Source organism: Pelodiscus sinensis, chromosome 4, assembly GCF_049634645.1.
Source record: "Pelodiscus sinensis isolate JC-2024 chromosome 4, ASM4963464v1, whole genome shotgun sequence".
NCBI classification, from domain to species: Eukaryota; Metazoa; Chordata; order Testudines; family Trionychidae; genus Pelodiscus; species Pelodiscus sinensis.
Genome location: NC_134714.1, coordinates 50,736,199 through 50,749,664, shown reverse-complemented (window position 1 = coordinate 50,749,664; position 13,466 = coordinate 50,736,199). Strand labels below are relative to the sequence as shown.

General features: G+C 41.7%; 1 protein-coding gene across 4 annotated transcripts in view; it reads left to right on the top strand.

The window, feature by feature from the left end:
* Nucleotides 1-13,466, top strand: part of NUBPL (NUBP iron-sulfur cluster assembly factor, mitochondrial) — a 150,227-nt gene that overhangs the window by 78,927 nt on the left and 57,834 nt on the right. For all 4 annotated transcript variants that reach the window (XM_014570137.3, XM_025181342.2, XM_006116358.4 and 1 more), the window contains one exon: nt 11,891-11,984. In XM_014570137.3, coding sequence (XP_014425623.2) covers nt 11,891-11,984 — 94 coding nt within the window. The remainder of the gene's footprint in view (nt 1-11,890; nt 11,985-13,466) is intronic.

The window sequence follows — 13,466 nt, the reverse complement described above, 5'->3', positions numbered from 1 at the left end:
TTGATTTCCACTGGGAAGCTTTATATTTAAGAGCCAGTACTGTAGTATCAATGCGTATAATAAGAGGACTTAAAATGTTTCTTCCTTTTTAATTATTTCTGACAGTGTCAGTAGTATTATCAGTTATATACTGGTGAGAAACATCTGCCAAAATATAAAATATTTTGTGTGCCCACTGTATATGTATGCTTAAGTGGGACTCCTAAGAAGATTTCCTTTAACAACTACCTTTGGTATTGTCGTTGATAATATTGCGTTTTGAGGCTGATAACTTAGTAAGTCAGCATTCTTATTTAGCTATTAGACAAAGTTTATAAATAATGTTATTTTACTTAATATTGATTAATCAGTGAGATGATTAAATGTAACTATGATTTGATATTAATTTCTTCGAATTTTTATATATATATATAGCATTTTTCTTATTAATAAAATATATAAAATTGGAAATCTATGGTTTGGATGTTTATATCCTCAATATCAGAACCTCAGGTGTTCAGAACCTCAGGAGTTTTGGCATCGATAACAGAGACAGTCTTGTGAATAGGCTTAGAAGGATTAGATTTTTGTTGGGAAATGTTTATTTCACCATGCACACATGGACCAACAAGAAAAAAGTTTCCATTGATAATGATCACAATTTACAATTGGTCAAAGTAAGAAAAATGCTGTTTGAGAAGTAATTGGAGTTTGATTTAAGGCTTTATATTGCATGTTTTGACATGATGTTGACAATTTGTGTTTTAATGACTATAAAGCTTTAACTTTTTGAATTACAACAGCAATGTAATTAAGTAAATATTATGTAATCTCACTATTTCCTGACACTCTGCATAATTTCTTGAAGCTGCAAAAAATTGGATAAATATAGAAAAAATGCATATTATCCATCAAAATCTACTATATATTTGAAAGAGTCTGTCCATCTGCCTGTGTGTTTTGTCTGTCTGTCTGTTCAAGAGCTCTTGCTAGAGGGTAAGAGCTAGGACCACTGAATTTGGTATACATTTCTTTTATAATAACTTAAAGCAAGGAAAAGGGGTAGATGAAAGGACTCTGGCTGGTGGCACTCTCCATTCCTTCCCCCCCATCCATGACTGCCCCAGTCCCAAGCCTCTCTCCCCCTCATCCCCCAGGGCTCTTTAGGGAAAGCAGGGGGCTGCAGTCTCTCCCCTCCCGATTTTTATGGGAGCATTGTTGGCTGTTGCTCTTCATCGGGGGTGAGGGGGAAGTGCAGAGTTTGCAACATTCCTCATTCTGGCTGGCAAACACAGAGGGCAGACAAACTGGGACTAGGGATGTAATAGTATAGTAGATTAACTGATAAGCAAAAGTTTATAGATTAATGCTATAGACTACATGCATTTCCCTCCCTCCACCCTTGCCAGTACATTTTTTTAGCAGTCTGGCCAGCAGTCCAGCTCAGTCCTGGCTTGTGACGCGTCTGCATTTAAAGTGTATTAACAGCCAGGCAGGCAGGTAGCCCGGTTGAGTTTTGGCTCACTCAGGGTCTGGGAACTCAGACCCAACCTAGACAGGGGCTACTGCCACCCCACACTGCCGTCTCTGTGTCAGAGACAGCAGCACAGGGTGACAGGAAGCCGGTCCCTGAGGAGAACTGGTTTTTAAACTGGCTTCCCTTGTGGACCAGTTCCTGCCTAGCAGCCCGTGCTGCTGTCTCTGATACAGAGGCAGCAGTGCGGAGTGGCAGTGGGCTCAGAGCACACTGGCGCTGGCCCTGCCCCGGGACTATAGACTAGTCGATGAACTGATAAGAATTCACGAGGTTACTTGACTATTCAATTAACCAATATGTAACATCCCTAACTTGGACCTAACCCCTCCTCCCTCTAACTTTGCTTTCTGGAACTCCAGCAGCCATGGAGAGGCACTTCACACTTGGCCCCAAGTTGCTGCGGTGAGAGGGGGCTGGGGTAGTTCTCTCTCCCTGGGGCAGCCTGCATACTCAACTCTTCATCCCCAGCCCCACAGCAATGATTTAAATGAAGCACGTGCATTTTTATTCTATTTTCCAAAAAAAACCCAACCCCCCCCCCCCCCGCCAAAAAACAAAAAAACAAAAATTGAGTTAAGGACCCAAGCAACGCTGGGTAAATTGTTGGGTTTTTTGGGGAAATTTTATAAGATAATTTTGATTTATCTTAAAATGCTTGCCACTCCTCCCAACTTGGTGTAATTATCCATGTAATTAGTGAAAATATTTAATAATACTGTACCCAGGACTGACCCGTGAGTGACCTCACTTGAAATGCCTTTCCCGTTTGACAGTGAAACAGTGATAATTACTCTTTCAACAGTTACGTGTTGATGGTAATGTCATATAGGCAATATTTTCCTAGTTTGCTTATGAGTATGTCATGTAGGACTATGTCCAAAGCCTTAGTTAAATCATAAAATAATTTATGTAATCTTCTGTGTAGGCGTAGGTGGGATTCTTAAAAGATTTCCTTGAAAAATTGCCTTTTGGTATTGCTTAATTATGAACTAAAAGATGTTAAAGAGATGTGGGCAGCCGTATGTATGTGGTCATGAGGATAGTTTCCTGACTTCCTCAATCGGTTGCCGTATATACCATTTACTTTTATATAATTATTTGTATACTGTACTTGCTGAGAAGTTGGGATCCAGATAGGGAATATACTTTAGCCTCAAGATGTACTGCTCTAAATACTGGTGTTCCAAGCTTTGATAGATGATCGAAGGGTGCCAAATCTGTGCCTACAGCAGTTCTTGACTGGAACTCTGCCTGTACATACTCTGCCTCATATGAAACTTGCTGTTTAGAATACTTACTTGGAATGTATATTATAAATAGCTGGGATTTTGATTATAATTTGTCACACAAAGAGATTAAAGCAATTTACATAGCAGCATTCAGATATTTCTGAGGAAGGGAAAATGCACAAAAGTACATGAGAATTACATTGCTTTAACAAGAAATGTCAAGCTAATTTTTTTCAAAAAATATGAATGCTACTTGCATGCAAAGTTCAGTTCCATTTCCAAAATGAAATGTTTGATATGGTGTATGTATTAAAGTGGTAAATGTTTCTTCACATGCAAAGATACCACTTGTTACAGTGCAGATGTTTGTCCTTACCATCCAATTTGCTTGCAAAGGGAGGTCCCTGACTATAACGTGTCATTCATCTGAGCGCATTTAGTTGTCCACAAGTAGTAGTGGACAGACACATTTGGTAGAAATCATTGGGAACATGAGTACTAAAGGCCATTGATTTGGTAAAATATTGCCAGTAAACAGGATTTGAATACGAATGAACATATTGAATCATACTTGGTTGCATATTCCATTTTAATAATGTCTAAGAAATAGCTCTAGTGGATTTCAAAAAGTCTGTCTTCTGATTTCATGTTCCAGTTTCAAATTGAAAGTTTCACATTCTTAATTTTTTTTGAGACTTTAATAATTATAGTACTAGAAATCTTTCCATTAAAAGATATACAGGAAGCCCTCACCTTCTGTGTTTTTACTGTTCATAGTTTTGTATATTTGTGGTATGCTGAGCTGCGTCACACCAGCCCAAGCACATGATGCATCCTGCTGATGCTTTTTCAGTGCATTCTAGTAAAAAAAAAAAAAAAAAAAAAAAAAATTATGGTCACCAACTTACCTCACACCCTTTATTAAGGCACCAAAAAGAAAATCGAGCAATGCACACAAAGGTCAAGAGGCTTAAAAAGGGGAAAAAGGCGATTCATAATCCCATAATTGAGAAAATGGCAAAGGCATTAGAAGACGTGCCACGGAAATGAGCACCTGTGAATGGGGCTGTAATTCAAGAAAAGGCTTTCAGTTTGTGGAAGCATTTTGAGCAAGCATCAGGTGGTAAGGAGGGCAAGATATGACAGTGCCTTTTCATTCACTGCATGGGGGACAGGTGGTTCTGTGAGAGGCGACATACGCGAAGAGGTGTCTTGAAAGCCACTTCTTGCATGTACTGGCTCCCGCCCTGTGATGCTGCCTTTCTGTCAGAGGCAGCAGTACAGGATGGGAGAGGCAGCTCCATAGGAGATGGTGATAGAGAGGCAGCAAGGGCAGGGGTTTACATGTAGTCCTTACGATTAACCGATAAGCCCAGGCTTAGCAGTTAATTGTGTAGCTGACTATGTGCTAACATCCCGACTCAGCAGATCATACACGAGCATGAGATTATCTCCTCAGCTTCTTAAAAACTATTGAGGATAAGGGTTATGTGTCCTAATACATTTTCAATGCAGATGAAACGTCCTTGTTTTGGAAAAGGATACGTGCAAGAACATACCTATTCAAGGAAGAAAGGACTTGAACATAGCGAAAAACAGGATAGCCCTTCTTATTTGTGCTAATGGTCCAGGAAACTGCATGGTGAATCTTATGTTGCTCTATTGTGCATTGAACATCAGGGAAAGAATAAGCACAACTTGCCAATTTTTTTTTTCAGGTCAAACAGAAAGGTTTGGGTCACAAACCTTGGCTGATGTATTTTTGGACTGGTTCCACAACTGTTTTGTCTGGGAGGCAGAAAAATACTGAGGGTCCAATGGGCTGTCTTTCAAAGTGCTACTCATCTTGGACAATGGGCCACCCACAAACCACTCAGCAATTTTTTCATCCTGACTAGGAAGTTATTGTTGTGCTACTTAACACAACTTCCCTCATCCAGCCTTTTGACCAGGGTGCGATTGCTACTTTTAAAGCCTACTACAGCACGCACATGTGTGCTCAGATTCGTAATGCACTGGAAGTTGATGAAATACTTGATGTCAGGAAGTGCTGGAAGAACTACAACATGGCTAACTGCATCGCTAACATAAATGAAATAAAATAATGAACTATCAATGCTTTTTTTAAGGAAGTTGTGGAAGGAAGCTGCCAAATGATATCACTGATCTCCCACTTGTCAATGAAGAAATCAAAAGGATTGTGATGTTGGAGGAGAGGGTTTTGAGGATATGGAGGAAACACAGGTAGAAAAACTGATAGTTAATTCCTCTGAATGCGACTAAGGGGAACTTAGCTGAAATCGTGATTAAATAGTGAATATGAAGAGGAAAGAGAAGAAGAGAGAGAAAAACCCAATTTAAATTTAGAAATACTGGCTCTCTTCAGATGCAAACAACTCACTAACCAAATGTTTGAGTGATCCCTTGATTGAACAGAACCTAAAAGTTAAAAGGGAAATTGAAGCTGCAATGATGCCGTACCAGAAAATGTTTGAGTAAAATAAAAACTCTAAACAGCTTCCCATCACAAAGTTCCTTTGTGAATCCACCAGCATCCCAAAGAAACTATAAGATTCATAGGGAGTGAGTCCAAAGAACTGTTTTGGGTGATTAGCATTCAGTTAAGAGATTTACTGTACTGTATTATCTTTGTGTTTGAGTTCGGTTGGACTGGTTCTGTTGGCTGGAAACAACTGGCCAATAAGAGTTGAGAGATTGGCTTAGGGATGGGTGCAGTGGAAGCCTCTTCCCTTCCCTGAAGCTGAGAGCGACATGGAGGAAGAAGCCTGCAGTATTGAGTGGTCTGGGGCTGCAGCAGGCAGGGAGTCCAGGCTGCCTTGGGGGTATTGCAGGGCTGCTGACCGGGAGACACTTGGGTAAGTGCCTCCCAGCCAGAGCCTGCCTCTAGCACTCCTGCCTCTCCCACACCCCAACTCCCTCCCACAGCTCACCATTCAAACCCTCAGTATTCCACTGCCCCAGGTCACAACTCCCTCCCAGACTCTGTAACCCCTTCTACACTCCTCCCCCAGGCCAGAATCCTTTCATGCACCCCATTCCCAGATGACCCCCCCAACCCTCTGCATTCTGAACCCCCTTTTCCCCTTCTGCCAGGTCACAAAACCCTCTGAGACTTGGCACCTCCTCCCAGAGCCCCTCCCCCAGGCCGGAATCCTCTCTTGCACCCATACTGCCTTATCCTACATCCTAATCCCCTAACCCAGATCACAGCTCTCTCTATCATCCAAACTCCTCTTAGACCTCACATTGTCTCCTGCACCTCAGTCTTTTACCCTGTGTGCCCTTCTGCACCCAACTTCCATCTTAGACCCCCAACCCAGATCACAGCTCTCTCTATCATCCAAACTCCTCTTAGACCTCACATTGTCTCCTGCACCTCAGTCTTTTACCCTGTGTGCCCTTCTGCACCCAACTTCCATCTTAGACCCCCCCCCATTTCCTCCACAGAAAAGTGCGGCCCTCAACCACTTTCCAAAATCTTGGAGTGGCCCCCAACCAAAAATTATTGCCCACCCTTGTCCCAGATCTGCCCCAACTCCAAATTGGAAAAGAAGAGGTTTCTGAGAAATTGAGCAGAATAAAATTCTACAGAACTAAGGTTTCTCCTTTGTCCTCCCTCCCCCACCTCCCCAATGTTCTCCCCCCTCCCCCCCCCCCCGTATCACCATCCACAGCTTTTGGGGCATTGCCACCTTGTTTTGTTTTCTGTTAATTCCCCACAGAGCACTTAGTGGTGAGCATGAAGGGGTGACTAGCAATACCAGTAGCAGCTGAAGCAGTCCAGAGGGAGTAGTTTCTGCCCAGGGCAATAGCAGGGCCATGGTTGTGACCCTTGGACATAACTCTGCTGGAGGGAGTGCTAGCTGCACATCTTGAACAGATGTAATAGAGATTGCCCTTCCCATGTTCTCCACAGATCTATGGAGCAGAATGCCTCCAGCACTGCCACTGTAACAGTGTCCTCTGGCTCATAAAAACCATAATTGTGCACTGCTCTTGTAATGCTTGTAGTTTATCTCTCATTTCAGAAGAAAAATGTGAGGGAAGCTTGTTTAATTGTCAAAATAAATACAGCATAATAATTTAATTGGAATATGCATCAAACAGTGTATTTTACTGTTGCCTAGCAATGCTGTTTGAAAACAGATTCATAACAGGAATCTTTAACACTTTCTCACAGTTTAATTGCTGTATGAAAAAAAAAAAACCTTCCACCTATCAGGGAATTATGTCAGGACAATTCAGAAAAGTAAGTGTGTGTGTGTGTGATATATAGTCTGTGTTGGTCACGTATTAAGAAGGTTTGGAAAGGAGAGGTTTAGTATCTATAGATTTCCTCCCCCCCATCCCCACACACACATCTGGGGCCAGATGTTTTGTTAAAGGAAATTTGTCAATCAGTCCTGATTATGTGTGTTTATATAACTATAACAGACCTGCAGAAGTACTTTTCAGCATAAAGGATCCAGATACAGAGGCTAAGTCTGTATTTAACATTGCTCAATGTAGCTATCTATGAGTAGAAGTTAGGAATCAGCAGCTCATTGGCTTTTCAGTGCTCATGCCCACCCATGAACCTTATCCTGGGATATCTTCTGTGCTCTTGGCCTTCATTGAGTCTTGCATATGTTCTGCTCCTCCCTTGGACTCCTGATACCCTGCTCACCCAAGTTCCTGACTTGGAGCTTGACCTTGGGCTCAGGTCAAGGACACCATTTCAGAAAGGCAGCAAGTGGTAGTGACTGCAGGTATTTGCTCTTTCTGTCCTTCCCCTCATGATCAGAGAGCAGTTGGTGCAGGGGCATGGAAGGCAGAGGCCCTGGCCGAGGCATCAGCTGGGCAGCTGTCTGAGAGCGTCCCAGGTAAGGGCCTCCCTCCCAAAGCCTGCATCTGGCACCCCAACTCCTCTTTCCCCTCAACCTCCTCTTGCATCCCTACCCTATGTAACCCAACCCCTCTGCACCCTGCTCCTTGCACCCATACCCCCTCCAGGATCCTACACTCCTTTCTATACTCCTTCAGGTCATAACCTCCTCCCAGACTTTGTACCCTAATACCCTGCCCCTGGTTACAACACAAATCACTGCACCTCCTCTTGCATCTCGGTCCCCTGCCCCAGGACACAACCCCTTCCGTGACTCAAAGTCCTTCCTACTTCCCATACCGCGTCCTAAGTTCCAATCCCTTATCTCAAGCTCCCTTCTGCACCCAACCTCCATCCCAGACCGAGAACCTCCTCCATTAATATCATAGAAAAGTGCAGCAATAGGCCACATGCAAAATTCTTGGAGTGCTCCTCCCCCCCCCCCCCCGCAAAAAAAATTATTACGCACCCTTGGGCTAAAGAATAGTAAGACGTGCTCACTGAGGTACAGCTTTGAAAATGCATTGCCAAATTCACGTGCTCACTAGAGCACAGGGTAGCTGAAAAGTAGTCAGGGAATAGTAATTAAAATGTGTAGTTCAGAATAAAGGAATTGTTTTCCATATAGTCATCAGTAAATTCCGTTTTTTGTTACATTTATTCTTCTGTTATGTCTTGCTTTTTTCATTGCAGAAGTATATACATTGAAACACTGTGTAGTCAGCATTATATGTGGCAGTCAAATTGGTAAACTTAGATATGGATGCTTTTTCTAGGAATTCTGAAGTACGTTTACTATCCTTTTCTTTTATTGACCTCCTTTGCCTTTCAGTTATCATCTTTACAATGACTTGAATTTTAATTTAACAGTAAAACAATTTCTGAACAGCCAACCAATGTGCATGTGCTTGAGAATGCATAATCTTTTCTGGTTTTAAGAGCAAGCAAGATTTAGATGTCAAAAATATAAAATGGGAGTCTTACAAGACCAAAAGTCATCGTTATACAATGCTCACTTTTTGTTCCAATTGGGTTTTTCTATAGGGTTGAGATATATTAATGGTTGTATGTAAAATAACTGAAGTTCACTAAAATCTTCCACGAAGATTGCTAGCAAAGGCATATTGCCATCTTTCTTCACTAAATTTATTTTCATACTTAGGGTGGAGTACATTCATTGTTGGATTATCATTAGCTTTTCTATGCCTGATGGGGTGCTAGGCAGTATTAGTGGTTCAAATATGGGGTCTTTCAGAAAAATTGTTTCCAAGATGTAGTCCCTTCCACCCCCCTTTTTTCATAGGGCATTAGCTGTGGATCTGACATCAATATCAGTTAATGCATGGAACCTATGGCCCCTTTGGGGAACCAGTATTGAAAAAGTAGTTGATCTTAGAGTTTGGATATCAAGAATAGCATGTACCAAAACTCATGAGCCAAAAAGGGATTAAAGTGTTCATGGACGGTTTTACAGGCAGCCTTTTGTCACACTAAGTGGCTAATTCAAGGGGACATGCTTTAGTCAATGGCCTTGAGCTACATCCATGCATCTGATGATAATATGTAGGCATGTTGCTGCCTTAACACCTCTCTTCTGGGAACTTTGCCCTATTAATGTTTACAGCTAATTTAGAAGAGTTTCTAACTATTTTCTGAAAGATGATAAATTACATATGCTTTGTGCAGATATGTGAGCACCATTACTGGGCATGTTGCCATTGGCCACCTGGGGAAATATTATAGCAGAGCACCAGCCTTGATTAATCAATTAGCATTGATTAACTGGAGGGAAAACGAAAGACAGGGTAATGTAATTGTTTTTCCAGAATAATGGAATTTAATATGCTTAAATCAAAAGTTTCCTGATGTACAGTCTCCTAACATGAAGTGCTGATAGCATTTTTAGATTCTAACATTTTTGCTGCAGAGCTAGGAAGTATAGGAAGTCGGAGTGGAATGGAAGAATGTAGGTATTTGTGGGCACAGTGCTACAAGTGTGAGTTAGGAGATTACAGGGTGGGGAAGGAGGCTGAGGACAGAGAAGTAAGTAGGAATAGGGGGTGGCAGATAAATGGGGATGGGGAGGAGTGATGGCAGATGAGTGGGGATAGTAGGGAGGAGTTGTGTGAATGCTCAGGCCGGGGGGTATTAGGAAGGGAGGATGTAGGGAAAATGGAAGGAAGTGGCATTTGGGGTATCAGGGAGTAGGCAAGATTTGGGGTATTAAGTCTACATTATCCCCTCTCATGTGTGCCCACATCTGGGGGGCCATGCCCCTCTTGAAGAGTCTGAACCATCTCCCTGACCCCCATGTGACCCCAAGACTGGGGGGCTTTGTCCTTCCGGGCGGGATCTACATTCCTCTCTGCACCCCCACTTCTGCAACTTAGTCTTAACAATGTCTTTTTTGAGTGTTGCCTCAACGTGCCTGTAACACATGTATTAGTACTCTTTTTTTACAGGGCACTGGAAATAGAGGATGTGAGCATTATAGCATATAGTTAAACATCTTGAATTTGCTAAAGCAAAATTTGAGCTTAGGTCAAGCATAGGGAAAACAGTGGCTGTCTACCACTTGGCCTACTCTCAAACACTGAATCTGTTCCATGCAAAACACCTCAGACTTGCTAAATATTACCACGCTGTTGCCCTTGTCTAGAGGATTTGTTTGAGACATGGCCTTCACTTACCGTCAGTTAAGGCAAGGACTACTACCAGTGTGGATGGAGCTTATTGTTGCCAAAACTGCACATTAGCTGGTATAGCTTATTCCAGCCTCCCCAGAAGCAAAATAGGATATACACGTTGAACCTCTCTAGTCCGGCACCTTCAAGACCTGACCTGTGTCAAACCATAGGAGGTAAATATTGTCTAGCAGCATTACCAACTCTTCCACTACTTACTGGGCTCTTAGAAGACATTTAAAGATAAATTAGAGTTAAATGTTAGCACAGAAAACGGAGAGCCAGAACTGGTAGCTATACACAAACTTTATGGAACTGCAAGAAATTTGTCCACACCCATGATAAATGGACATCTGGCTAACTAAAATCATGTCAGACCATGAATGTTGCTGGACCCGAGAGTGCTGGGCTAGAGAGGTTCAACCTGTACTGGCATAAACCTAAAGGCTACATCTACACTACAAGTTTTCTTGGTGAAAAATATGCTAATGAGGGACTCATTTGCATGAGTTGCGATATCATTTGCATGTTTTCTGCCAATCCATTTTTTCGCTAGGGTTTTTATGCAAAAACAAGCAGTGTGGACGTTTTCTTTTTGCACAAACCCACTTTTTCCGCAAGATGAGTATACTTCCTTTATACCAAATTGATAATTCTTTTTGGTTATCAGGAGGATCCGCTATATCTGAACACGTTTACTTAAGCTATTATATACCAATTACATCTATTTAAATGCTTAATTTTCACAGGAAAATGGTGAATGATTACTACTTATTTACTAGCACACTCATTTTTATTTGTGTGTTGTGTCAAGTTCTACATAATTGGAAACTGGAATTGTATAAAAAAATGCACAAAACCAGGATTTTATTTTGTATTAGTTAAATAAATTACATTACTGTGGGGTTACATTTAAAGTTTATTATAACAAGTTTTGCATTTAACACAGACTGATTTAATTAAACCAGGGGTGGATGTAGCTCCTGGCTTGCCTGGATCCAGCCTCCGAGGCTAAGTGTTCCCCCTCCGCCCCCTCGCATTGGGAAGCCTGTGCTGGCACTCCAGCCCCCCTGCTGCCCTACCATGGAGCTGGAGCACACAAAATCTAGTAGGCTGGCCCCCCTCAGGGATGTGAAGGAGTAGTCGAATAGTCAACTACCTGATAAGCAGCAGCTTATCAGGTAGCACTGTCGACTACACAGTCACACACAGCCCCCTGCACTCGTAAAGGGGCAGAGAAGAACCGATGTGCAAAGACCTGGGCTGCGTCTGAGCATAACTCCCAGCTGCCGCTCTATACTCTTAAAAGTACAGAGAGCAGACGGCGTGCAAAGGCGCCGGCTCATTCTCTTGTGCCCCTCCGGGTCTCAGGACAACCCTCGTGCTGTCACTCTGCGTTTTTAAAGACACAGCAGTGGCAGCCTGTCCACTTGTCTGTCTCAGCACAAGCTGGCTGCCGCTGCTGATTCCCTTTAAAAAATGTTAAGTGTGTTTATTGTACCAAGTTTATTTTCAGACTGTTTTCCAGAAGGTGCAATTCCTTTTTTTTTTTAAATGCATTTGCAATCTTTTTCAGGTAGACTGGGGTCAGCTGGACTATTTAGTAATTGACATGCCACCCGGAACAGGAGATGTACACTTATCAGTGTCGCAGAATATTCCAGTTACAGGTACACTTCTTGTTTGACTCTTTCAGCATGTTCATCATAGCAATAGAAAAATCTTTTAGAAAATGACAGTTGAAATACTAGAAATGTGTAGAAACATATTTTGAAATTATTTGCTTAATACCGATGAAAAGTATAAACAGCAGTCGTTAAAATGCCAGCAGTGAGACAATACAGTATTTAGTTTTAAACATTAACAGGCATATGAAGATAGGAAAGTTGAACCAATTAATGCTCTGGGGAAAAATCAATTGCATTATAATTTGATGGATGCAGAGTTAATATTAGAAAATACATTCCCTGCTGCTTTCCATTGTGGCATATGAATTCTAATATAGTGTAAAAAAAAAAAAAAAAAAGTTTGTCTTCATATTTTTTTTAAGTTACAAGTCAAGCAATCTTCTTAATGCACAAAGACTAATTAGGCAAACTCAGTGTTTTAACACGCTAATGCATCCTTCTTTTCATGATGTTCTGAATTTGAATTTTAGCTGGAGGTTTTAAAACAGTATGGATCAACTCTGATGTAGTAAGATCCACAAATCCCACTGACTGCAATGGGAGTTAAAGATTCTGCCTTTGAAAAGACAAAGGCATTCCTCACAGAATCAGGCCTCAAATGAGGAGTTGTAAGTTTTTCCATCTCATATGCTTTGGCAGAGATCACTATCAGCAGTATACAGAATGAATGACAGAAATTTAAAACAGAATAACATAAAAATGGCCATAGTATTTCAGACCAGTGATTCATATAATCCAGTATCCTGTCTTCAAACAGGGGCTGGTTCCAGATGCTTCAGAGGGATTAAACAGAACAGGGCAATTACAAAGTGATCCATTGACCCTCATCCAGCTTCTATTAGTCAGAGTTTTAGGGACACCCAGAATTTGGAGTGGCATCCCTGACCATCTTGGCTAACCGCCATTAAAACGCCGGTCATCTGAAGAAGTGGGCTGTGCCCACGAAAGCTCATGATACCATCTACATGTTTTGTTAGTCTATAAAGTGCTACCAGACCATTTGTTGTATTTTTAAGTTTAGCCATTAATGGATCCATCCTCCATTAACTTACCTAATTCAGTTTTGAACCCAGTTATACTTCTGTCCTTTCCAACATCCCCGGCAATGAGTTCCAAAGATTAACTGTGCATCATATGAAGAAGTATTATGTTTGTTTTAAACATGCTGCCTATTAATGTCATTGGGTCTTTGTTCTTCTTTTTTGTGGCAGGGGCTTTCTGAAAGTCCAAGTATATTATCATCATCTAGATCAGGGCTACTCAACACGCGGCCCATGGGCCACATGTGGCCCATGGCCTGTTTGGTTGCGGCCCGCGGTGTGGTTTGGGTTTATGGTACAGTTTGGGTTGATATGTGTTTTAGTAGTTAAATTCCTGGACAGCTGTGAAGCCAAAACAAAAAAGTAGTCAATATAATGGTCTTCTGTTGATATACATTTTAGTAGTTAAATTCATGGACTGTCA